General features: G+C 49.0%; 1 protein-coding gene across 1 annotated transcript; it reads right to left on the bottom strand.

Moving 5' to 3' along the window:
- Nucleotides 1-4,177: 4,177 nt before the first annotated feature.
- On the bottom strand, nt 4,178-23,137 carry shq1 (SHQ1, H/ACA ribonucleoprotein assembly factor). The gene is made up of 12 exons (XM_084705781.1): nt 22,998-23,137; nt 22,039-22,198; nt 21,816-21,880; nt 20,893-21,021; nt 20,627-20,790; nt 20,390-20,502; nt 20,147-20,244; nt 16,336-16,493; nt 14,715-14,768; nt 13,077-13,200; nt 10,644-10,764; nt 4,178-5,157 (listed from the first exon to the last, which is right to left on the bottom strand). The coding sequence occupies exons 2-12, from the start codon at nt 22,179-22,181 to the stop codon at nt 4,443-4,445; spliced, it is 1,884 nt and encodes a 627-aa protein (XP_084561907.1). The 5' UTR covers nt 22,182-22,198; nt 22,998-23,137; the 3' UTR covers nt 4,178-4,442.
- Nucleotides 23,138-23,438: the final 301 nt, after the last annotated feature.

Raw genomic sequence — 23,438 nt, 5'->3', positions numbered from 1 at the left:
CCAGGGATGAAACCGAGAGGCCGTGGAACCCTGCAGGCATGTGACAGACCCGTGTCGCAGAGTCAGAGAGGAAACACTGAGAATGAGGTGAGGAGACACTGGGGTGAGATTAAGAGACAAAGAGAACTGTTTCAGACAGACTGGAGGAGACAGAGACAGTGAGGCTGAATAAGGTGAAAGATAAGCGACACCAAGGAGGATGCAGAAGTGTAGTTTATTATCAGAGTGGAAAGCCATTCCATTTATAGATAATCGCAGCCCTGCACAAGCCCACAGAGAATGTTTACTGTGTGTTTGTGTTTGTGTGCGTGAAGTGTGTATGTTTATATGTGAGTGTAGGTATTTTTTAGATGCAAGAAAACCTGCATTGAGTGCCAGGGGAGCTTTTCCACAGAGCAGACAGGGAGTGTGTGCACAGCCTTTGTTCTCAGCATGTTGGCTGTACTATCATCTGTGAGGCATCATTAGTGTGGGGTTGGTCTGTACTGAGGGAAAGGGGTGCACACGGCTTCAGAGAGAGGTCATAGGTCTTCCACCTCAGGCCACAGCACAGAGAAAACGCAGCGCCTGCCACATGAGAACCTCTCTTTCACCACTACATCTCTGTACTGCTTGGCATTGAAGAACAAATATGAGGACTGTGCCCAAGATGCAGGTCAATGCCTCTGACGCTGTGAGCTTTGTCCCTGGGTTACATCTAGATTTCCACCCTCCCACTTTTTCTGCCCCGGACTGAAAAGAACCTCTCGATTCAAGGAAACCAAACATGAGCAGAGGGAGAGCGGAGGAGAGTGGTAATAGAGCAGTGGTGCTGTTTCAGACATTCCTAGCACTTGCACACTAGCACAGCCTCATGTTGAAATATTAATCGTGTTTGACAGCTGTTTTAACTATGAAAACAAACACAAGACTGCGGCTTTTGGGGAGAAGAGGGACTTCCACCACTTCCGTCCACAGACTTTGCACTGGCTTAGATGGCTACTGGGAGCAGCATGTGGATCTTGAACAAGGGGCTTTAGTGTATGCAGTTGGGCAACACTGCAGGTAGAGCATGCTGTAAAGCCAAGCCGAACATGCTGTAAAGCCAAGCCGTTCTTTAAAGAGGTCCATGTGGAGAAACATGACAACGCAAATAGAAGCACCTGAGAGGAACAACATCCCCCTTAAGCCCATTATGTCAATCTACTGAGGCATAGGAAGTCTGTTCAGTAGTCCCATCAAGGGCTTAATGTGAGTGTGGGTCAGTGGTAGGGAGTCAAACTCAGCTTAATGCATGGCTGCCTGAAGACTCTGTTCCCGGGGCGGAGCATAGAGTCAGTGCAAGCTGACACCAACCTGAGAAAGGATTAGGAGTTATAATGATGAGAGAGGTGAGATGAGGCTATATCCACAGCCAGCACACAAAAACAAACACAAGCAGCTGTAATATTATTCTCCATTAACTGGCCAGATAGCAAATGTCCACAGAGAGGAAGACGTGATTTAACGGATATTGCTTACATTAATCAGACTGAAGTGCAGTGAAACAATGCCATGGTGGAGAAGTAGATGGCTGCCCTTTAAATACACACACACGAAACCCAATCCCTCATACAACATGCTAACATTTGCATAATGCATGCAGGATGTTCTACGAGACTAATAATCCAGATGCACTGAAGGTGGATGTTCCTATCCAATTGGTGAAATGCAATACAGGAGGGCTACATGGAGACAGTGGCTGTGTCATACAGTAGTAGCATGTGGGAAAGAAAGAGCACAAAAGAAATTCTATTTGCACACTCATTGTAGGACGCAAGCCCTGGAGACCACCCGATTCATTTTTTCTGGAGGGCTATTAATCTTTTCAAGCAGCAGAATTACTTTTCCTCTCAGGAAGAGCAGAGGAGATTGAGTTTTCTATTAGAATCAACCAGACACCCCTGCTCGCCCTCTCTGTGTGAGGGAGGGACAGTGTGTGACTGTACTATCCCTCCATTTTTTTTCATCAATAGACGATCAACAAAATGACTTTTGTGGACACCAAAAGTCTTGTCAACATTCTCCACTGAAGAGTAACTATGTAGTAGTACAATACCAAAACATGATTGCCTTCACATCTATTTGGACGGAGGTTAAGACATCTTTTCAGAGTAAATGGCATAACCATCCTGTTATTTCTTCTTCAGAGGCCAACTTTCCAAATGAGTACTGGGCAGAGTAATTACAGCAGTGTGTTGACCTCTGGAGGTCAAAGGGCAGGCGCAATGCACAAAAAGAGCACCGATTCATCTAATCTAAGTCAAAAACTAGCATACATGTTCCATTAATAAATGTCTTGTATAATTCATCAGCCACATTACTTAAACCGTAGCGTAGTCTCTTGAAAAATGTCCCTTCCGACCAAAATTAATTGCAGCAGCAGTGAGAGAACTGCCGTGCTTGGCCAAGTCTCCCCTGGTCGAGCTCCGAGATGGCTGGGGTAATGGGGAATGTGGTGGCCACTTTAAGATGAAAAACGGCAATGGAACCCAATGTCACTTAATCAATGTGAACCCCCCAGTGGGCAGAGGCCTGCACAGCCTGAGGGGCCTGCACGCTCCCAAGACTGATGTCCCCAGAATAGAGCAGGCTTTAAATGGGACCAGCCTCCTACCGCAGCACCTCACCCCAGTCACCAGGACGATGATGAGGCTCCTGTGGGGGTTCGGGGAGAGGCTGCCTCTTCTTGGGAGGCGCGTAACGACATCATCCATCTCTGTAACACAATACTACAGGGACCACCTACCTAAAAAGCGATCATCACCACTGGCTCCTGGGCCTCCTTCACAGAGGACCTGCATTCAGAGAAAAGAGAGATATTCTACCCTGCAGATCTGGAGCGTCACTGAGCAGCACACCATCACCCACTCTCTCACACTCACTGTAACTGTCTAGTTTAGTTTGGACATAATCTTGGGTCAATTTGATTATCTTTTGTGTCCAATCATTCTCTTATGTTGGGACAAACAAAAAAAAACAAGAGAGTTGATCACTTTTAATTGATGGGAACTTGGATGCTGTTAGATGTCATCACAGATCTGGACTGTGTGTGAATGGATGCCCACTTTAACACATACCAGTAGTCAGTTAATTGTGCGGTACTTGTGGATGACTTGTTTTGAATTTGCCTGTGTACCTTGTATACTTGACAATTTCAACCAAACTGTACAAATCATCATAGCTGATATGACTACAAGCCACAGCAGAGTCCTGTGTCCACACTGGCAGGTGTGGTGTGTCTCTGCCTGCTCCCCACTCTCCTCTACTTCCTGCTTGGCTCAGGGGTGCTCTTACCTCCCAGAGGAGCATGTCCCAGACCAGCATGTCCCAGACCAGCATCTCCCAGACCAGCATGTCCCAGAGGAGCATGTCCCAAACCAGCATATCCCAGAGGAGCATCTCCCAGGGGAGCATGTCCCAGAGGATCATATCCCCAGACCAGTATCTCCCAGACCAGCATGTCCCAGAGGAGCATGTCCTGTGCAGCAGGTCAGCGTGCAGCAGGTCAGCGTGCAGTCCTCATCTGTCTGCCTGACATGTGCTTCCTTGTTTGTTTTCCCTCGCCTGGGAGACCCAGCTGATGATATTGAGCTGTGTTGCCAGCACTCCTCCATTCAAGCCAGATGAATCAATCAGTCTTGAGCATGCACGCTCCCATTTAGCGCCGCCAATCTCCCGTGTTCCAATCAATGCGGAGCCTGCTAGCCCTTCCTGCTGCTACTCAGACATCAAGTCTCAATACTCCCCTCCGGCTACGGACTCCAGCAGATAACGATGATCTAATTAAATCAGTAACACAACCAACTGTTGTCATGAAAAAACATTTTAGACATTTTTTTTTGACAGGTTTGGAGGAATTACATCAAATGTGCTCTTGAAAGGAATGTTAACAGCCATGAGTCTGCTGTGCTGGCCGATGGAGTGCAGCACAAGGGGCAGGAAAGGCTCTTCAGGCAGACATGAGGACATGGCGTGGACCTTTCCTGTGGGGGGGGGGGGGGGGGTCTGTCCTATTTATCTCCCAACCACCCATTGCCTTCAGTTTCCTTTGAGGAAATGGTTGGGTAATAATAATTACAGGATCTGATAACAGAGGAGCACACATTTGCACACAACTGCTTGATTGGCGCACAAACACCACAATAAGGACTTAGCTAAAAAAAACAAGCCTTTATTCAGTAATAAAGCAAATTTGTGTTTCCTTGTAACATAAAAAACATGGTATACAATTAAGTTACTTTGTCACTAAACTAAAGACATATATAATTATAATCGAACCGTAATATGAATCGAATCGTAATATGAATATACAACATCATTCTAGTTCACATATAATGTCCTCTTTCTGGAACCAAAATCATCCAACATAATTAGAATGAGATGCCAAGTTTGGAAAGTTCTGTTGCATAACCCATCAAAATCTAACTGATAATATCATCCTCGTCAATATCGTCACTGTCGTCTGTGTTGACGATAAGTAGCGGGTTTCTGTGAGGACGCGGCTCGAGCAGTGTTGGTGTGGCTGACACCTCCCCTCCCTGTGCTGCAGCAGAGGGCTGAGAACCACCTCTGTCTCGTGCCTGCGTGCTGCTGCTGCTGCTGCTAGAATGCCTCTCTCCAAGCTGGGCCTGTGCCAGGGAGATACACAGCCCCTCCCCCATCATCTGCCCCAGCTCCTGGATCAGCGGGCTGGAGTCGTCCCTGGCTGGGGCTGCAGTGGAGGAGGAGGGGTGGCCTTTGGGTTTCCTCTGCGCTGACGGATCCGCCCACAACTCTGGGGGGATGAGAGAGGGGGCGGGAGCAGCGAGGGTAGGGGAGTCAGGCAGGGGCCAGGGTTGGAGGGGGCTGTCCTCAGCCGTCCCTCCTCCTCCTCCTCCTCCTCCTCTCTCTGCTCTGGGTGTACAGTACTGCCCCTCTTCTACAGAGTCGTCTTCACTCTCTTCGGACGAGTCGGTGTCGTCGCTATCGGGCTCCTCTCCGCCGTGGGAATGAGGAGCCCCCCCGGATCCTCCTCCCTTCTCCTCCTCCTCCACTAGCCCTGCGGCCACCTCCAGCACCTCCAGCTCCAACTCCAGGTCGTTCTTCCCCAGGGAGATGTTCCGTAAGGGATCTGCGAGAGCTGCCACCTTGGCGGACCTGAGATACAGAGCGAGCGAGCGAGAAACGAGGAGGGAGGAGAGAGAGAGATGAGTACATCCAAGATCGAGCTGTTTCTCCTGTTTAACTATTCATACAACCAGAAAGGATAAGCCATCTCATATCATTTCATCTGCACTGTACCAAGATATGGATACTATGCTGACTGATTGTATACTGCGGGATGAAGATAGCCATCTACAGATCTAATATCCATCACCCAAATCCCATTCTCATCCAAATGCTAAGTAGACACCGATTCGCGGAAGCACAAGCTCAATGAAATATGGAAATGCTGTTAAATAATGGAGATAAGATGAGGGGTGCTGATAAGCAGGTCTGCCCTTCTCCTCTCCATCTGCAGCTCTCCCTGCAGGAGGTGATAAGAGACTGGGGGAAATGACAGAGATACAGCAACCCCCACCCACTCTCTCTCCCTGGTTCACACGCGCAGGGCAGGCGTGTGCGCACACACACTCACTCAGGCTGACACCATAGTTAGGGCTCCAGCTGGAATGGATCTAGTGTTGTTCTCTGGCTACAGAAGACTGAAGTCTGTGCTCTGAGGAATTGGTTAGCCTCGTATCTGACTGGATTTGAAGGCAGGCTTAACATCTTGGTCTTGCCGTGCTGGAAACGCCAACACATTTTTTTTAATTATTATTTTAAAGGAATGAAGACATCGGGCTGTAAACAAAGCACATTAAAACTCAACATTATATTTTTGCTCTCCTCAGCTGTAAAACATATGCATATAATTGAATAACATTCATGTAACAAAAAACGAGGTAACACAAATAACAGCAGCAAACAGTGGAGAAACACAACAGAAAAAATAAATAAAACTGAACCAGCTTTTGAATAGAGAAATGTTCGAAGAGAACGTATTCATAAAAAAAAAAAGTGCATTAACAATGCATTTCCAATTCCAACAGGACACTTAAAGACAAGGGCATTCTTCCAGAACTTGTTCTCTCACTAATGAACGTCCTCCACCATCCTTCTGGTCCATGGTGCTACCAGTGTGCTCCTGCCCATGCAATATTCATGCTGCCAAGGATGTTTCCAAACTCAAGTGGCTGCTATTCTTACCCAGCGCAGTCAAAGCGGCATGCAACTCTTATCGCCATGGCGACTACCAGCTGACCCCTGTGGGTCAGCCTCCCACGCGGCTCCGGCCGTGTTCATTCGGGGGGGGGATAAAGGTTGTGGAGCTGCGCGCCCCTCCAGCCATTCAGCCCCTCACACTCGGCAACACAAGAGCTGCAGCCGTCCTCGCTGGCCCAATTAACCCACCGCTGTGCCCCAAGATGGCTCCTTGTTACTGAAGAGCCCTAATGAGCTCCCGCTCCCAGGAGGAGAGCGCTTACAGAGTCAGCACGCTGCCATGTGATGTCATTTAGGAGCTCGGGAGGGACTGGGTAAACAGATTGTGTAGAGAAGCTCAACCAGAGAAACATGTGGGGGGGAATTGGGAGAAACGCACTGTGTGAACCCTTCCCCAATGCCCCATAAAAACCCAATGGGAATAACTGCTCCAACACTAAGACATGGCTAGACAGGGGGAGCACATTCCCTTGTAGGATGTGAGGCTACACATGGGGTGGGGGGGGGGGGGCATCCCACCTCTGCTGTGGAGCATATGGAGTGGTCGTCAGGTCTGTGAAGGCCTGTGCGGCTTCCAGGAGAAGGCTGGCTGGCAGGAGAGAGAGAGAGACCCTCCTGTAGCACTGCCACTTCAAAAAGACGGCCCGTATTCTCTTTCCCCCGTGGGAAGTCATTATTGAGTTAGCATTGGAGAGGCGCCCTTGTTTTCTCTCCCCTCCCTCGCCCTGTGGTGGGGGAGAGCGGGCTTGCGGTGAATACAAAGGCTCCTTTCGAAGGGAGGGATAATGTTGTACACAATCCAGTCATTACTGCACCACTGTTGTGGCTCGCCTTCATTAACTGAGGAGGGGTGGCGTTTCAAGGTTGGAAAACTTCGATGTCGAGACAAAGACGCCTCCATCTGCCACACACAGACAGGATGTGTGTGTGTGTGTGTGTGTACCAGGCAAGATAAAAACAGACTGAGATCACTTTCATGAAGCCATGCTTAATGAGAGCAGGAAACGTCTAACATATGCTTAGATTTAGATGACTTCCGTTGAGTCAAGGCCCCCTTCTCAGATGGAAGAGTTGCCATGTTACATGAGCACCGGGCTCTGCCGTCCTGGTGTGCAGCAACCACCAGCTGAGGTGAACGAGCCAACGCTCCGGAAGACTCTTCTTGTTCACTTCAATGCCACTCTGACACCAGAAAAGAAACACAGAAACACAATCAAGAAGTCCGGGGTGACTTTAGGCAGTTCTCGTCAAAGTGTCAAAAATATAAATAAATGCAGCGCTAAAAATAAACAGACAAGCAGCGGCAACGAAAGAGCTACTAACATGGTCCCCGGGATGCTGTTATCCGTCATCATCGCCCGCTCCAGGAGGGCAGCTAGCCTCGCAGGTTGCATCATTAGAGGGCTGCTGATGCGAGCGCTGGGGAAAGTGTGATGGGCTGCGTCAACACACACAAACACCAGGGGCCTCACGCAGAGAGGAAATCTGTAGTACTTATCCCCGGGAGCACAGACACGCATCCTTCTTTGTTCAGCCCAGCAGGATCCTGGGATCTCCTGTCTCTGAGGCAGACTGTGCCATCGGCAGCATCAAAGGCTCCGGGACGGGACAGATGTGCTGGGTCCTGTGGATGCGGAGCGCTGACGGTGTCGCTTAAACAGGACAAACACCACCACGGTGTGGACGGGGTGTTTGTCAGCACGCTGCTGCGTGCGTTGACGCGAGGTGACAGCACATACACATTTCCCCAGCACACACACACGTGCATTCCCAAGGATATGGGCCAAAGGGCCTTGGCCGGGACGTCGCACGGGACTCTGCTGAACTCTCTGCTCTACTTGACCCCCTGGCCCGGTGGTGGTGGGGGGGGGATCCATCTGGTTCTCCCCGTGAGGAGGAGCTGCTGTCTGCTGAGGCCCGCTGCGGAGGGCCCTCCTCGTGGCCATTGTTATACGCGCACAATGAGAGCAAGCGAGCGCGCAAAATCTTCAGGTTGCCATGGTTTTCTGCTCAGGAATTTAATTGACCCAATTAATGAGTGTGAGACAGACACCAGGGGTGAAGGAGCGAGAGTGTGCCAGTGTTGGGTGACGCAGGCCGGTTGCTTTAGCCGTGCTACAGTAACACAACACTCATCGGATTGGCTTTGTTGGGCTGGCCGCACAAAAATCTACATTGGCCTCCCTCCAAGCCTTTTGATGAGTGGGGAGAAGCAGAGCAAAGAGAAAATGAGGAGTTTGGGGTTTCTTTTCAGTCCAGAAACACTGCAGGGGCTTGGCATCAAGACATGATGAGAAACAGAGAATCTAATAGACTTAAGAGGCTGCTCAGTGTCTGTTCACAACTGACAGCTCGACAGACGATAAGAATCAGGGGACGTTATAAACACAATAGAACTATGTCCAAGTGATGGGCAGACCTTTGCACTCACAAAAATCAACTGAAGCCCTTTTTTTCCTCCTCAGCCTATGATGGACAGGCCACTTGTTCGGTCTGTGCGTGCGTGTGTGTGTGTGTGTGTGTGTCGACAAGGCCTGTCCAACAGTTTAAATCACTGGCAAGTCTTTCCAATGCAGTAAATTTGAGAGTGATGTTTCAGCAGTGAGTGAGACTTAAAGAGCGCAGGCTCAATGTTTTGCAGCAGGGAGGATAAATCAGCCAGCAAGAAAACACTCATCAAACGGCACGTCCATGATGAGGGGCTGACGATGTGTGTGTCTGCTGGTGGGACTGAGGAGATACAGGGCCGTGGCCCGGGTATAGATTACATCTCATCTTACACCACAGAACTCCCATAGACGACTCACTTAGCAGGGACGACAAATCCATCACTGGGGAATATCTCACGGAGGACAACAATGCTTCTCCAATCTGTCATCAAACCTGTCACAGGCCTCACCAGCCTGCCACAACAAACCGCACGTGATAAGAGAGCTGTGTGTATGCAAACCACAGAGGCTCCAGATCCGGCTCACTCCAACTCAAAGAGCAGCTCTCGGCAGCGTGGAGCACTCTCGCTTTAATCTCACACTTGAAAGTCAAAGAGGGAAGGAGTCTACGAGGCACAACGTTATAGAACAAGTCTGGAATTTCTAAAATGCTGTGGCTGGGGATACATTTCACAGACAGTAGAATGGAAAGTATACTACATGCGCTGGCGTCTTGCCAAGTGCCTCGAGGCAACAGCAACAGGAGAAGTAACTAGCTTTGAAACAGCCTTTCGACAACTTGTCAACAACTACAATAAATCTGTTGGGGGCACCAAAAAATAAAATAACAAATTTATGTGTTTGACTAAAGTGAACATGGAAATGTAACAATGAAATTCGGGTCAATGCAGAGAGAGGCCAGGCTAATCCATTTAATGATTGATCTGGGGTACAGCACAAGTCAGCATGTTAGGTCAGGCTAACATTTAGCTCAGATGTACAAAGAGCAGAAGGAGGGGGAGGGGAGACTGAAGAGAGGAAGGGGGGAGGGAGCACTCAACCTCAGGTGCCCTTCTGCCATTTCATCTCCTTGACTCTCTGGCTGAGGTGAGACTGATTGAGTTTTCCAGTGGGTTGACAGGGCTGCTTCTCCTTCACTCACGGAGAGAGCGCTCCAAATAGAGCTGCTCTCTGAGAGACAAGAGACACGCCGTCTTTTCATCTTCTACTGCAACACGGAAGACAGAAATACAGGACCATCTAACTATGCTGGTCCAATTTAAATCTCTTAAAGAAAGAAAGAAAAAAAAAAGACTTCATCAAATCCCTGCAGACCTTTTATCGTGTCGGCATCTGGGCGCTGGGCCTACAACATCAGGCGCACAGTTTTTTTACTGGGATTTTTCCAGACGAGCACACCACTTGGCTGAACCCCATCCAAGAGTAAAACAGAGCTCATTACTGAATAATGTGCTTGGAGGCTCACAGTTGAAATGTGTAAGTCATTGTACAGCATGTACTGGAGCAACTGCCACGGGTGCTTTGTCATTTAGGGAAAATAAAATCAGCCCAACAATGACAACCTAAGAAACAATTCTGGGTTGTTCTGCACACACATGCACACAGATATACACGCTCTGATTAGACAGCGCGCCTTCCCCTGCCTCTCCATCACAGACGCAACGGGATTCAGGGAGACAGGCCAACAAGCCTTTAGAGGAGTCTTTAACATGGGGATCATTGAGCCAGGTAGGTTACATCTAACAATGGCTCTGCCACTCACCTGCTCAAGCTGGGACAAATGACTCGTCTAATCCTCTCCTCAACTGGAGTGATGCACCCTGGGAGCTTAGCTCAGAGCTCCTCACCTTGGTCTGAGAAGTGCCTCTACTGGGGATGAAGGTCTCTGTGGAAGGAGCTGGTGTGTGTGTGTGTTGCAGAAAAACTTACTTGACCTTCTGGATCCAGATGCAGTAGTCTGTTATGTAGAGGTCGTTCAGTATGTAGGCCGGGTCGTTCTTCCGGAAGATGCTGTGGATCGCCAGCAGGCATTTGAGGACGCAGGCCTTCCCTGGACACAGCGACATGGGGAACAGAAACAGAAACACAAAAGGCCAGGGTCCTTACTCCAGCTCTATGTATGGAGGGTGAACATTAGAGACGGCCACTTCCGTTTGCGGTAGTACCTCACGGGTCCACAAATCCAAAGAGCACTTTGGCGCCTTCTAGATGTTTTAACAGGCGAGTGAAAGAAGCCATTTGATCCTCCCGGGGTGTGAGGTGTCTGACCCACAGAGCAGAGACAACGCTCCCCTCCACCTCCTCCTGGCTGGCCGCTCTGGCAGCAGCCACCACATTCCAGCACAGTCAAAACAAACAGTGCTCTTGCACTGAGGAAAGCCTTAGACAAACATTTGGTTCCCATTTAAGCATGGGATCCTATGGAGGAGGATGGGGTAGAGAGCGCCGCCTTTAGCTCCAGGACTGGCCCCAAGAGGGAGGACTATAGAAGCCCCCCGCCTCCTCCCCTCGCGGCCACAAGCGCCCCCCCTCCGAGGCAGCTTCCCTCTGGATCCCAGGGCCCACCACAGGAGACTGAGCCCTGCCATTTCTCCTGTAGAGACTGATGACAAGTTGAGCCAGCTACTAATGGTCCTGGTTGGGATCCAGGGAGACAAGCCCAGTCTGGCCCAGTCTCTGGGCACGGAGGTAGGCCCAGCTGCCTCGGGGGCACTGTCCAATGACATCCATCAAAGCCAGGGGATGACAAGAGCACTCGCAAGACACACGGCACACAAATCCAACCGAGTCTGAACTTTTTCAAAAATACAATACAAGGTCGAAAATAAAAAGGAGGATTCGTTTTTTTTTTTTTTCGCAGAAGGTCCCGGCAGTAGAGTCCCAAAACATGCGACCAGTCCCCTGTCGTCTTCCCCCTCAGTCCTCCTGTTCTCCCCACATGCCTGCTCGCTCAGGCCCCTCTGCCCAGGCAGCTGGAGGAGATCCCTGAGTCTGTGTGCCACGCTGCCAGAGGGCTGTTCAAATATTTACCCTGGATAACATTTCCTTCAAGGCCTTAACCTGCGTGCCGGCATTAATGGGTTTGTTTTCCTAATACCTATCAATGTTTGCTTTCACAGCCGCTTAAATGAAGTGCCTCAAACAGGAACACACGGTTTCATTTGCCGTATTCTGACTAATGAATTAGTCCGAAATGCTGCCGGGAGGAATCGCAGGGCCTCAAATGTGGGCTACGTCAGGCCACGTTACTGGAGCAAAACAGCTCAATAGGGAGAGACATTAGTCACCCTCGCCTGTAAATAACCAACATGCAGATGTAAGCACTATGCCACTTTTTCCACCCTAGCAAGCACAAACAGATGAAAAGAGAGACTTGTAAATAACATAGATATCAGCCGTCCGCAAGCCGTTCCCAGCACGGAGACGGCACACATGGCCCTGTGCCAGGATAAGCAGACTCTCCTCGGCGAGGGAAAGTGAGGATTCATTATACCAGGTGAAGCGTGCTTTCATTTATGAGAGTGAAGGCTGGGAGGGGGGAGGAGAAGCTGCCCTCCTCGCAGTGACACCCCCACTCTCTTGATCAACTCATCTCTCTCTCTACCTTATGAGGCGTAGAAATGCTAATCTGGAGCTTAAAGGGCCTTTAATTTGACAACATTTACGAGTGTGGAAATCATCACAGACTGGGTAATGTCACACACACACAAACCCGCGCGCGCAGACAAACCCACACAGTAAATGTGTTTATACTGCAGAGCCTTCATCTCTCCACGGGGCTTTGATTGTGGAGATTAGTCTGTGCACTCGTCAGAGATCTCAAAGTCAACAGGCCGTTCTCAACGCATCCACACTCCCTGCTCAGGAGCAGAGTCAGGGCTCCGCTTGAGAAGTGCGCCGGCACGTTCACACGCTCACGCCCCCAGCAGCGTGTGAGAGAACAGGTTTGAAGACACCTCACTGTGCGTGGTTTTCGAGCAGGGACATATCCTGCTGGAAGGCTGACTGCGCTCCTCGTGCTGTTACAGTATGTGCTAGCTGTCGGGCTGGGTTTCTATCAGCCTCCAAGGCATTCAGACAGCAACATTCCAGAAGCTTGCATGCAGGCAACAGAAAAGCCTCCTCATTTCCATTTCCAACACAAGTCGATTTCCTACATTGGTTAGGCTCAGGTGGTTCAATAAAATCCATGATGTCAAATGAAGCTTGATACTGTGGGCACCCGGGGGGGAGAGGGGGGGACCAGGTCACACATGGGCGCAGCAAGCTCTGCTCGGACGGCTACACCACACACAGAAGTCATCAAGAAGGCTACTCAAGGTCATTGGCAGCTGCCAGTGGTCATAGGTCACAAGAACTCACCTGACTGCAAGATCAGAGCCGTGTCACGCACGGCTGCAGAGACCAAGGAGAAGTGCCTGTAGAGAGGGTAACACAGCACCCTCCTCCCAAACGCCACCAGGACCTCCTTCAGAGAGCTGTATGTCTGAAAGACAGAGCACCACATTGATTTCCCCTCTTCCTTGGCCATTCATAAACACACACAGAAAAAGAGCTGCAGCCTAAAAACTTAGAGCCGGCGTTCTGGTGTGTTCCTCTTTTCTCCTCAGCCTTCGCGAGGGAACCACTCCCCCCCCCTCCTAATTGCAGTCATTGGCAAACTAATTAGTCCTAACAACTTGTCTTTTATAAGGAGGGGGGAGAAGCGAGGAACTCTTAAACACCTCGGCTGCCTCGCCTTAATTGTTGGTGGTCTTTAATCACTGGGTTCACCAGAGCTTCTCTCTGCTCCAGTGGACAGACGCGCGCCCCCCCCCCCCCTTTTTTTCTTCCCTGCGAACGCGGGAGTCATGAGGGACGATCCGCTCCCTGAGGGCTGGAGGGTCTGAATGAGCCTGCTCCAGGAGGGGAACTCTCACTCACACACACAGAGGCCGCCTTGTTTAGATAGGTAATCAGCCAGCTCATGGAGAAATAAGGTATACGGAGGGAAGGGGAGAGACGGAGCATGAGAGAAAACGGACAGAAAAAGGGTGTGAAGGGGAGAGGCCCATTCGAGTACGCGGGACAAAGGGAGAGAGGAGAAACACACAGACAGATTGGGCGTGCGAGAGTGACCCAGCCGGACGGAGACGTAGAGAGACTGAGACAGGCGGTGTGAGGGGGGGAGAGGGAGAGTCTGAACGAGAGCTCCATCAGTGTGAGCAGGCAGCTCTGCTGAGTGACGGCAGCTTTCAGGCAGCTGGAGGATGTCATTACCACCTCCTCCATTATCACCATTATGGGCAAACTGCTACCTCTCGCACTGTGGACGAGGCATCCGATTACCGGGCCTCATTGTCAGGTTCACAGCCAGAATGAGAAGGATTAAGGGCTGGAGCTTCCCAGAGTGGAAGACGAGCCGCCGACACACGCCCAACTCCCTCGTCTAGAGCCGACACTTCACACTCACAAAACTCTCTCTCTCACACACACGCGCAATACTGAGGTAGCAAACCGGTAGTGGCGGTTGGTGAACAGACGGCCATCACAGACCCCTGTTCTGCCCATCAGCTGGGAGTGAACACCTGGTTCAGCTGATAGCCTCTGGGCTCTGGTTCTGTCCTCACTCTCATAGTGTGGATGAACGGCTACAATTATGAGGCAATAAAAACGGAATTCTGTTTATTACACTTTTCTACACCGAAACACATTTACATCTGCGCCACCCCCGACTAAACGCCCGGTGGGTGTTTAACATGCAAGGTCAACCCAGTAACAACAAACTGAAACAGAGGGAGCTACAAATAGGCTGGCGTACAGCATCTCTCAGCCTGTGTGTCTGCCTGGATACGACACGCCTGCAGCAGTCACATGCCAGAGAGACGGGGCCAGTCCAGCGGCTTCGAGGAACCTCCGATGGCCTGGATCAGTCCATTATCAGTCCACCATAACCACACTCCTGATAAGACCCATTTCCTGAACGTTCTGACATCGCCGTTCACAGAACTGCTTTCTTACCTCGAGCCAGCAGAGCGTCCCACTGAGTTTGCGGATGGTCCAGGCTGATTCCACCTGCAGGAAGAGCACCACAGACGGTCAGCCAGCAAAGCCATGAGTGAAGCACACTGCAGAGGCAGGACTACATCCTTACTTAGAGACACAGACAAAGAGAAAGGCAATGAACATCAGATTCCGGTGCACTCAGCCCTGGCTCCCTGGTGTCTATTACAGGTGGCCAGCCAAGCAGAGAGAACGTGTGGAAACAAAGGCTGTCGGAGGGGAGCTACCCCCATGATGTTAGCCCTGCTCACAGAGAGGGGAGCTACCCCCATGATGTTAGCCCTGTTCACAGAGAGGGGAGCTACCCCCATGATGTTAGCCCTGTTCACAGAGAGGGGAGCTACCCCCATGATGTTAGCCCTGCTCACAGAGAGGGGAGCTACCCCCATGATGTTAGCCCTGCTCACAGAGAGGGGAGCTACCCCCATGATGTTAGCCCTGCTCACAGAGAGGGGAGCTACCCCCATGATGTTAGCCCTGTTCACAGAGAGGGGAGCTACCCCCATGATGTTAGCCCTGTTCACAGAGAGGGGAGCTACCCCCATGATGTTAGCCCTGTTCACATAGAAGGGAGCTACCCCCATGATGTCAGCCCTGTTCACAGAGAGGGGAGCTACCCCCATGATGTTAGCCCTGTTCACAGAGAGGGGAGCTACCCCCATGATGTTAGCCCTGTTCACAGAGAGGGGAGCTACCCCCATGATGTTAGCCCTGTTCACAGAGAGGGGAGCTACCCCCATGATGTTAGCCCTGTTCACATAGAGGGGAGCTACCCCCATGATGTTAGCCCTGTTCACAGAGAGGGGAGCTACCCCCATGATGTTAGCCCTGTTCACAGAGAGGGGAGCTACCCCCATGATGTTAGCCCTGTTCACAGAGAGGGGAGCTACCCCCATGATGTTAGCCCTGTTCACAGAGAGGGGAGCTACCCCCATGATGTTAGCCCTGTTCACAGAGAGGGGAGCTACCCTCATGATGTTAGCCCTGTTCACAGAAGACACTTCCCAGGTCCCAGGGATGTGCATGTCGGGCTGCAGGCCTTTCAAAACAACTTCCACATCTGCCATTCTAAATACTGTAGAACCACTGACCTCTAGATGACCCTGCTCCCAAATCCTGTGTTAAGATTCTGACAGTGCTGGAGGGGCTTGTCTTTGAAGGGGAGGGAGTTGTAAAAGACCAGATAGAAAAAGTACCTTTGGGCAGTCAGCCTTTTCCCATCGAGCAGCACATACATGGAATACTATACCCAAGGAACAAAAGGAATATCCCATCTCTGAACTGTTTCTACAAAAATAGTGGTTAAATAGACAATCAAACATGCAGTCGTTATTTGGAGCTGTGGTTATGTCATTGTTTTACAATTTGCCTGTGCATATGCTCTTGTACATTTTTGTTTCATGTTCAAATTTGCCATCAACCTGCCAGGGACTTCAGACGAAAAATGCGCCCGTATGGCTAAATCTGGTCCACTTACATGGACCAAAGTGCTCATGTTAATCACTGCGCTTGATCCCTTTTTAAGATCAAACAAACGAGAACCACGAGGTGTGCAGCGTGTCGCTGGCCGCTGACTCACCGTGGGCTCTCCCTCGGTGGTGCGGACCTCGTAGGCGTAGGCCAGCAGGACGTCCACCAGGCCCAGCCACACCTGCTGGCGGGCCCTCTTCTCCAGGAGGAAGGAGCGGTTGGTGAACCTCCTCAGCTGCTCCTTGTCGTCGCCGGTGAAGGACACGCCTGGGAGAGACATCAGCTCTGTTAGAGAATGACCCGGACCTGAAGCCAAAGCCCTCCCCTTCAGTCCTTTTATGTCTGGCAGAGGAGAGGCACGAAGCGGCGGTGTCGCCTGCATCTCTCAGTGGTGAAAGTCACACCGGACGGCTTGGAGACCACACTCAAGTCAGCATTTTTTTTCCACAGCTTATGGAACAGCTGTAAGCAATCCTCCTCTGTGTCTCTGGGGGGGTGCAGGTGGGATGGTGGGGGCTGCCTGGATACTGAGAGCCTGATGTGTAGGCTACAGCGTGTAAGTTACACACACACACACAAGTTTCAAATGATCCTCTTGGCTGCACTGGGATCTTGGCTCTACTGGGAACTAGATTCCTGATGCATTACATCAGGGCTTGGATCCCTGCAGACGATACCTGAATCCCAGTGGCTTGCAGCTGCAGCAGCCAAGCAGAAAACACACACACCCACAAGCATGCAAGCACACACAATGTCTACAGGACCCTGGTTCCCATTGGGAGAATTGGCAGGATGCTAGGGAGAAACATAGCACCCTCGCTGGCCCACATCCAGCTGCCTCCCTCAGAGGAAAGATCCAACACACAGCCCTGGGCCATCAGAGACTGAGGGGGGGAAGCGATAGGGCTGGCACACCAGTTCCTTTGTGTCTTCATTAGGTCGGTGTTCTCACTATCACACATTGATCGAGATGCGCTGAAGGAACAGCGCCCATCCACAAGAACAACAGTGGCCTCATAAGCTGCTCCATCAGTGCATCTTCCATTGTGCTGAGTACTGCGTCACACATGCAGCAAGGCTGAATACAATCATTTGAAGCAGGTTCCTGCTACCCATGCATCTTAACATACCCTCTACCGCTCAGGCTCAGGACATAAATGACAGTGTTTAAGGCTGCATCAAAAGTTGTATTCAGTCTTAAGGCTGAACTGCACCGGTTCACACTTTGCCAGTGGGGAGCTCACCATCACTGTAAGTCATTCTCTAATCCTACATTTCCCATCCCTCCTCTACTGGTTCCTACCTGACCATCCTGGGGTGTTATGAGGATCCTGTGCTTTCCAGCCCTGTAGCCGACCACTGGCCAAACGCCAATGCAAAGCGAGTGCTGCAGTGCTCTATTCATTCAGAACTCTGAATATCTGTGTTTCACCATTGGATTGTTTTATTTTGTACTTTAGTCTCTATTCTCACGGCATTTGTATTCAGACTTGGTCTGGAGCTTACTGTATCACCAACAGTTTCTGGAGGAAGGGATACCTACCCGAACTGCTCCTCCCAAGGTTTCTTTCATATGCTCGGAGTTATCCTGTCTTCTTTAATGTCAGCAATACAACTAAACTACAATGTCAAATTTGATAACGCAACTCCCAAAATGCTCGACAGACTCATTATGTTTAAAATACGTAACAATCCATTGATACTAAAAATATCACCACATTTTCCATCTAGCCATTCTAGACTGGGAGATAAATGTTGGGGTAGAGGTCAGGTGCATGAAGATTAATATTTGACCTAATTCCTCCAGTTTGAGCTCTCCCCTGGTCCAGATGGTGCAGTTGACATGGAGTACATGTGCCCACTCCTACCGTGCAGGAGACTGGGGATGGATCTCCAGTCATGGACAGAGGGTTGGAACACAGCCTTGAATGGAATACTTGATAGGCAGAGGAAACACTTCACGTTCATATGTTGACAAGGCTCCAGATAAAACAACCCTGAAAATGAATACCCAAAGCGAAGACGTCTTGTGCAAGCAGGTATTTAGTCAACATCACAGACTGCCACTGACATGTCAAATCAGCCAGAGCAAACTGCAGCAGGTTCAGAAACAGCTGTCAGCTTCACTCAGGACTGCTTGGGAGTGTGTGTGTGTGTGTGTGTGTGTGTGTGTGTGTGTATGTGTGTGGTGCCCCAGTAGGCAGCTGCAGCCTGTCAGTACTCTGGCCTTGACCTGGGAGGGAAGGGGACACAAAAGGTGGAGTTTCTCCTTCATTAGCACTTGTGTCTCCATCCATCTGTCAGCTGACATCCAGCTACTTCAGTCTAACCAGAGGAGAGGGGGCAGAGAGGCTGAGGAAGGCTTGGATTTCAAAGCGGGAGAATAAAGCTACCGCTTAATATACAAGATCAAACATTCTCTAAATTATATGCAAGGCAACCGAGTTTCTCTGTCAAAATCAAACATTTGCTGACAAACACTGTTCTCCCCAGCCAGGGCTGCCTGATGGGATTCGAACTGTCAGTCAACCCATTAAGTTTAATATGGCCCATTTATCTGAGTCTGCCCTCTCCACATAGCTCTATGTTAGAAGGCAGAGCGGGGGAGGGGAGCAGCTTCATGTCCTGCAGTGGGCTCTACGCAGTCAGACCTACCAATGTGCTGTGGATCACTAGTGAGCCCTGACAGACAGCTGCTCATCAGTGTGTGTGTGTGTGTGTGTGTGTGTGTGTGTGTGTGTGTGTGTGTGTGTGTGTGTTGGGGGTGGGGTTCTGAGGGACATCTCAACCGGTGAGAACTTGTGTGATAATGCTATCTGTTTAATCTAAATCCACTCCTGAGCGTACCGGCATCCTGCAATAACATAAGCTGTGGCCATGGGCCATATGCTCGCTGGGGCGGTGGAGGTGTTGGAATTAGCAGGCTTAGGAGAGCAGCATGGCACAGCGGAGCAGTGTCTTGCAGAAGTGAGGCTCCATAAGCCCTTATTGCTGTCATCAGAGAGAGAGAGATAAACCTGAGGGCGAGGGCCAACCAGCCGTGGATCCTGGCTCTTACATGAACCATTGATTCCAGATGTCATAGACAGCGAGAGGAAACGTGTGCATGTGTGTGTGTGTGTGTGTGATGGGAGACTAAGACTAAGATAAAGACTATGAAAAAGGCCAAATAGCCGAAAGGCACCACTGAATCTGTAATAACACAGCTGATTCTGATCCAAGTCATATGTCAGTGATCCGAGACCAGCATGTACAAACACTGCTCTGCAAAACATTTTCTCTATCGAAATAACATTAAAGGCAACCAATCCAGAACGATGCAAACACGTGTATTTACAACCTTCATTTGAAAACTGTCACAGAACACATAATATACATCCCTTTACACCATACATCTTGCAATCTATGATTAAGATGTTTCAGTATGGTGGTGATGTGAGCAGTGTAGTGGCTAAGCCTAAAACATTAAAGCCACTGAGGAGCTGCTATAAGGACTTGAAACAAACAGTCTATGGACAGTAAACCAGCTGACACACTTCTACCGTACAACGCTCCGTAGCCTCCTGTTGAATTCACAGACTCCGATAGTCATCGTTGCGTTTTGATGGCCATTTATTGATCACGCTGTTCTTCAAATGAGAGTGCAAGAATCCATGTGTCCATTAAGCTCCATCAACAAACATTTACACATCCCCCTGAGTGTTGCAGTGTGTAGCAATTTGATGCGATCAAAAACTATTTGTGCTCCTCCTGTTAACAGCACCCCTTGTTACATGTTGGAAGGTTCCTACCTAAATAGACATCACTCAAAAGCACACTAGTGACACCAGTGGACAATTTGTGTCCAACACCCAAAAGAAATGAAAATGGCTCTTACAAGCAGTATGTGTTTAGTGGGAGGGTGTGTCAGTCTAGCTCACCTGTTCCTCCCTCCTGGGTGGAGTCTGGGCTCAGCTGGGACCACCACGGGGAGAACTTCAGCAGACTCTGAATCTGCTCGTCTTCAAACAGGTCAGCTCTGCAGGAACAAACACCGGTTTGACGAAATGTTTTCAATGCATCAAAACTGAGGGAATGTAGACTTATTGACCGGCAACAATCTTAGAGATATAGAATGGAGATTGCTGATGTATGGCATCAGAGTGAACGAGTGCAGTACTCACAGGTAATGGTCATGGCAGAAGATGGTGCTCTCTGCATCCAGCCTCATTTGTCTCCTCTCTGCTGCTGTGGTGCCATCAGGGTTCTTCACGTCAATCACATCACTCAGCTCCTCCTGATTGGACAATATCACAATCTAAATGAGACTTTTGTTCACCAATTACATATATCATTTCAGTGAACACAATCCAGTGAACAGAGACTGAACGTGTCGAGTTCTGCCAGTTGTGGGAGCCTACCTCCAGTCTGGTGAAGACCCCTGACCTCTGATTCCCAAACCCGTATCTCTGGAGGCAACGAAGCTGCTCCTCAGAGCACTCCATGAACACCTCCTGCTCCACCTGCCAGTCCCAATCATCTTCATCCTCTTCCTCCTTCCTTTCCATACTCGCACTGCAAGCTTCTGAAATGCAACCAGTCATGTGGGTGTCAACTAAACTGAAACATTGCTCATGTTCATCCAGCATCCCAGTTTCTAGGTGTGGGGACATGGCTGTCAGAATACCCATGGTCATGTCTTCTACCAGTGGCTTGGCTGAGCGGGAGCCTTTAGGAGCCAGGAGACTGGTCAACATCTGCAGGCCCTCAAAGTGCTCCCCGGCACTCAGCTTGGGAACACGGAGGGTGAACAGACCTTGGGACACACGGAACGGAGGAAACAGGAGCAGAGAAGCTTTAATTCACCAGCTTTATAAACCACATAAAAGCCAAACAATGCATCAAATGCTAATTGATCCTTTAACGTAACCCATGAAGATCATTTCATAGGTTCATGAGCTCTCTATAGACCTCATAAAACTTTCAATTTGACACATTTAGCTTAAATGTTTCATGCTCGTCTAATTGCCTTCGCTGTGGGCCCCTAACGAGACACACAGGGTCCAAAGAGGCATCTTAATGATTTCTAATTATAAGAGCAAACAGGGACACCCATTAGCAGAGCTTTATCACACCAGCTGTTCCTGGCTTCCTTAGCCACAGCATGTTGGACAGAGCATCACTGATAGAGGTGTTTAAGTCCTGTGTTTAACAGGCAGGCTTCTCTTTGAACCAAACATCATTTAAACTGATCGATTGAAATGTCACCCCATTAAACAATGATCAAAGACTTGACTTCTTAAGTGCTAATGATGTTGACACTTGCCATGCACACAAAATAAAAATTAAGGAGGAGTTGATGAAGTACAATCTATGAAAATAAAAGGGCCACTACTAATGAAAATACATAGGAAGAAGATCAAATGTGACCGAGTTCATTAGCGAAACTGTACAACAACTTGATTTTGTATGTGTCTGACTTGCAAATATATAGGGAACATTTTCACTCAATTAACTGTCAGAATATAGTGATATGTGTATTATCATTATCAATAAATGATAGTGATTGGTCTGCTTTTAACGAGTTGTGATCAACGGCTTTAGACTTACCTTTATCAATGTCAAATGTGGCCTTCTCTCTTCCATCCTCCACTATTTTTCCAGGTAAGGTGAGTCTAGAACAAAATTCCTGTTTAGTAAATTATCTGGCAACATGGTCAAAAGCAATAACTCACCAGCATTTCAGAATCAGAATCTAATGGCACTAAAGGCATTTACAGACTGCTAAATACTTCTGAAAACATGGATACTGTCCTGTTCATCCTCTGCTCACCTGAGAAAATAGGGCTTGGCATAGAACTTGAAATCAACCCCATCAATATAGAGATCAAACTCCGTGGTTCTTGTGTAGGGCACACGGAGGCTCAGATTCAGGAAATCTGGATCCTGGCTCAACTCGAAAGCTGGGGTAATCATGATGAACAGCCAATGGTCTGAAAAGGTCAAAACATAAGTGACTTCAGTGGGGAGAGGTCAGTGGCGGCTTGTTTACCGGAATAATTATTTAAATTATCTTAGGCCGTTGAATCTATTTGTTCAAACTGGAATGCGTAACAGGCGGTGTATGTGTAGCCTTTCGCTTTGGCCTCATTTGCAGTGTCCGACAAGGTCCGAATTAAATTGGTTATTTGGTCCAATTTAGCCGAAATCTAACTGCTTGAATATTCTATTAACCGAATTCACAGCTTCGATGTACCCGGGTGGCCTTATTCACTTAATTGACGTAAGCAACGGTAATCTGATGGGTTTGTTTATCAACCATACGGCAGGTAACTTCTGGAGGGGGGTGGGGTGCGGATTTGCATCTGAGGAATGTGAAGGATCTTATTCTAAAAGTAGCTAACTACTGCCACCTGGTGGATGAGTTGTCAATTACCACAACATACCACGTGCTAGCCTTGTGTGCCACACAATAATACAGCTATTTATCTAGCTAATCCAACAAATTGTCCTCCACCAACACCTGGGTTTAACCTGTAAACACCTACATCTGTAAATGACCTTCAGTTGGAGTAAAAAGACTTGCGCATGCCATTAGAAACGTATATGGCTTCGTAAGAAAGATCAGATATGGTGGTTGTCAGCTAGCTCTAAAGCTAGCTGACTGGCTAGAAATCTGGCATCAGTGAAGCATATTCCAAGAAACTGATTCAGTGAGCTAGCAGCTCAGACGACAATGTCCTTAAACGTAAAAGATAGCTTTGAACAATTCACTAACGAACATGTGCTTACCTGTAATGACTTATTGAAGGAAAGATTCATGCGTGCTGTTCTCCCATTTGCACATCAGAACTTACTTTTGCGTCCATATTTACCGTAATTCACGAGATACGAACGTAAGCCAATGCGATCTTTTATTCCGTGTAGTTTATGATGAAGGGCAAATAACCAATGAGATGCTTTGCTATCTATGCTACCTAAACTATGTCATGGTAAACACAAAAACATGTATTATTGATGTATTTTCAAAATACTGAAAGATTAAACTGATGCCATGCATTTGAAGCTGACTGATGTGTCATGTTTTTTTTTTTTTTTTTTTTTGGGGGGGGGGGGGTTATTGTTGACTTGTAGATGTTATATTTGACATGCGACCTTTGCCTAAACCAATACAAGTGACACTTAAATAAATTAAGTCAATATTATGATGATTACGGTTAGCCAGTGAAGCAC

Source organism: Hypomesus nipponensis, chromosome 9 (genome assembly GCF_054491055.1).
Source record: "Hypomesus nipponensis isolate SF chromosome 9, ASM5449105v1, whole genome shotgun sequence".
NCBI classification, from domain to species: Eukaryota; Metazoa; Chordata; class Actinopteri; order Osmeriformes; family Osmeridae; genus Hypomesus; species Hypomesus nipponensis.
This window is presented reverse-complemented; position numbering and strand designations above follow the sequence as displayed.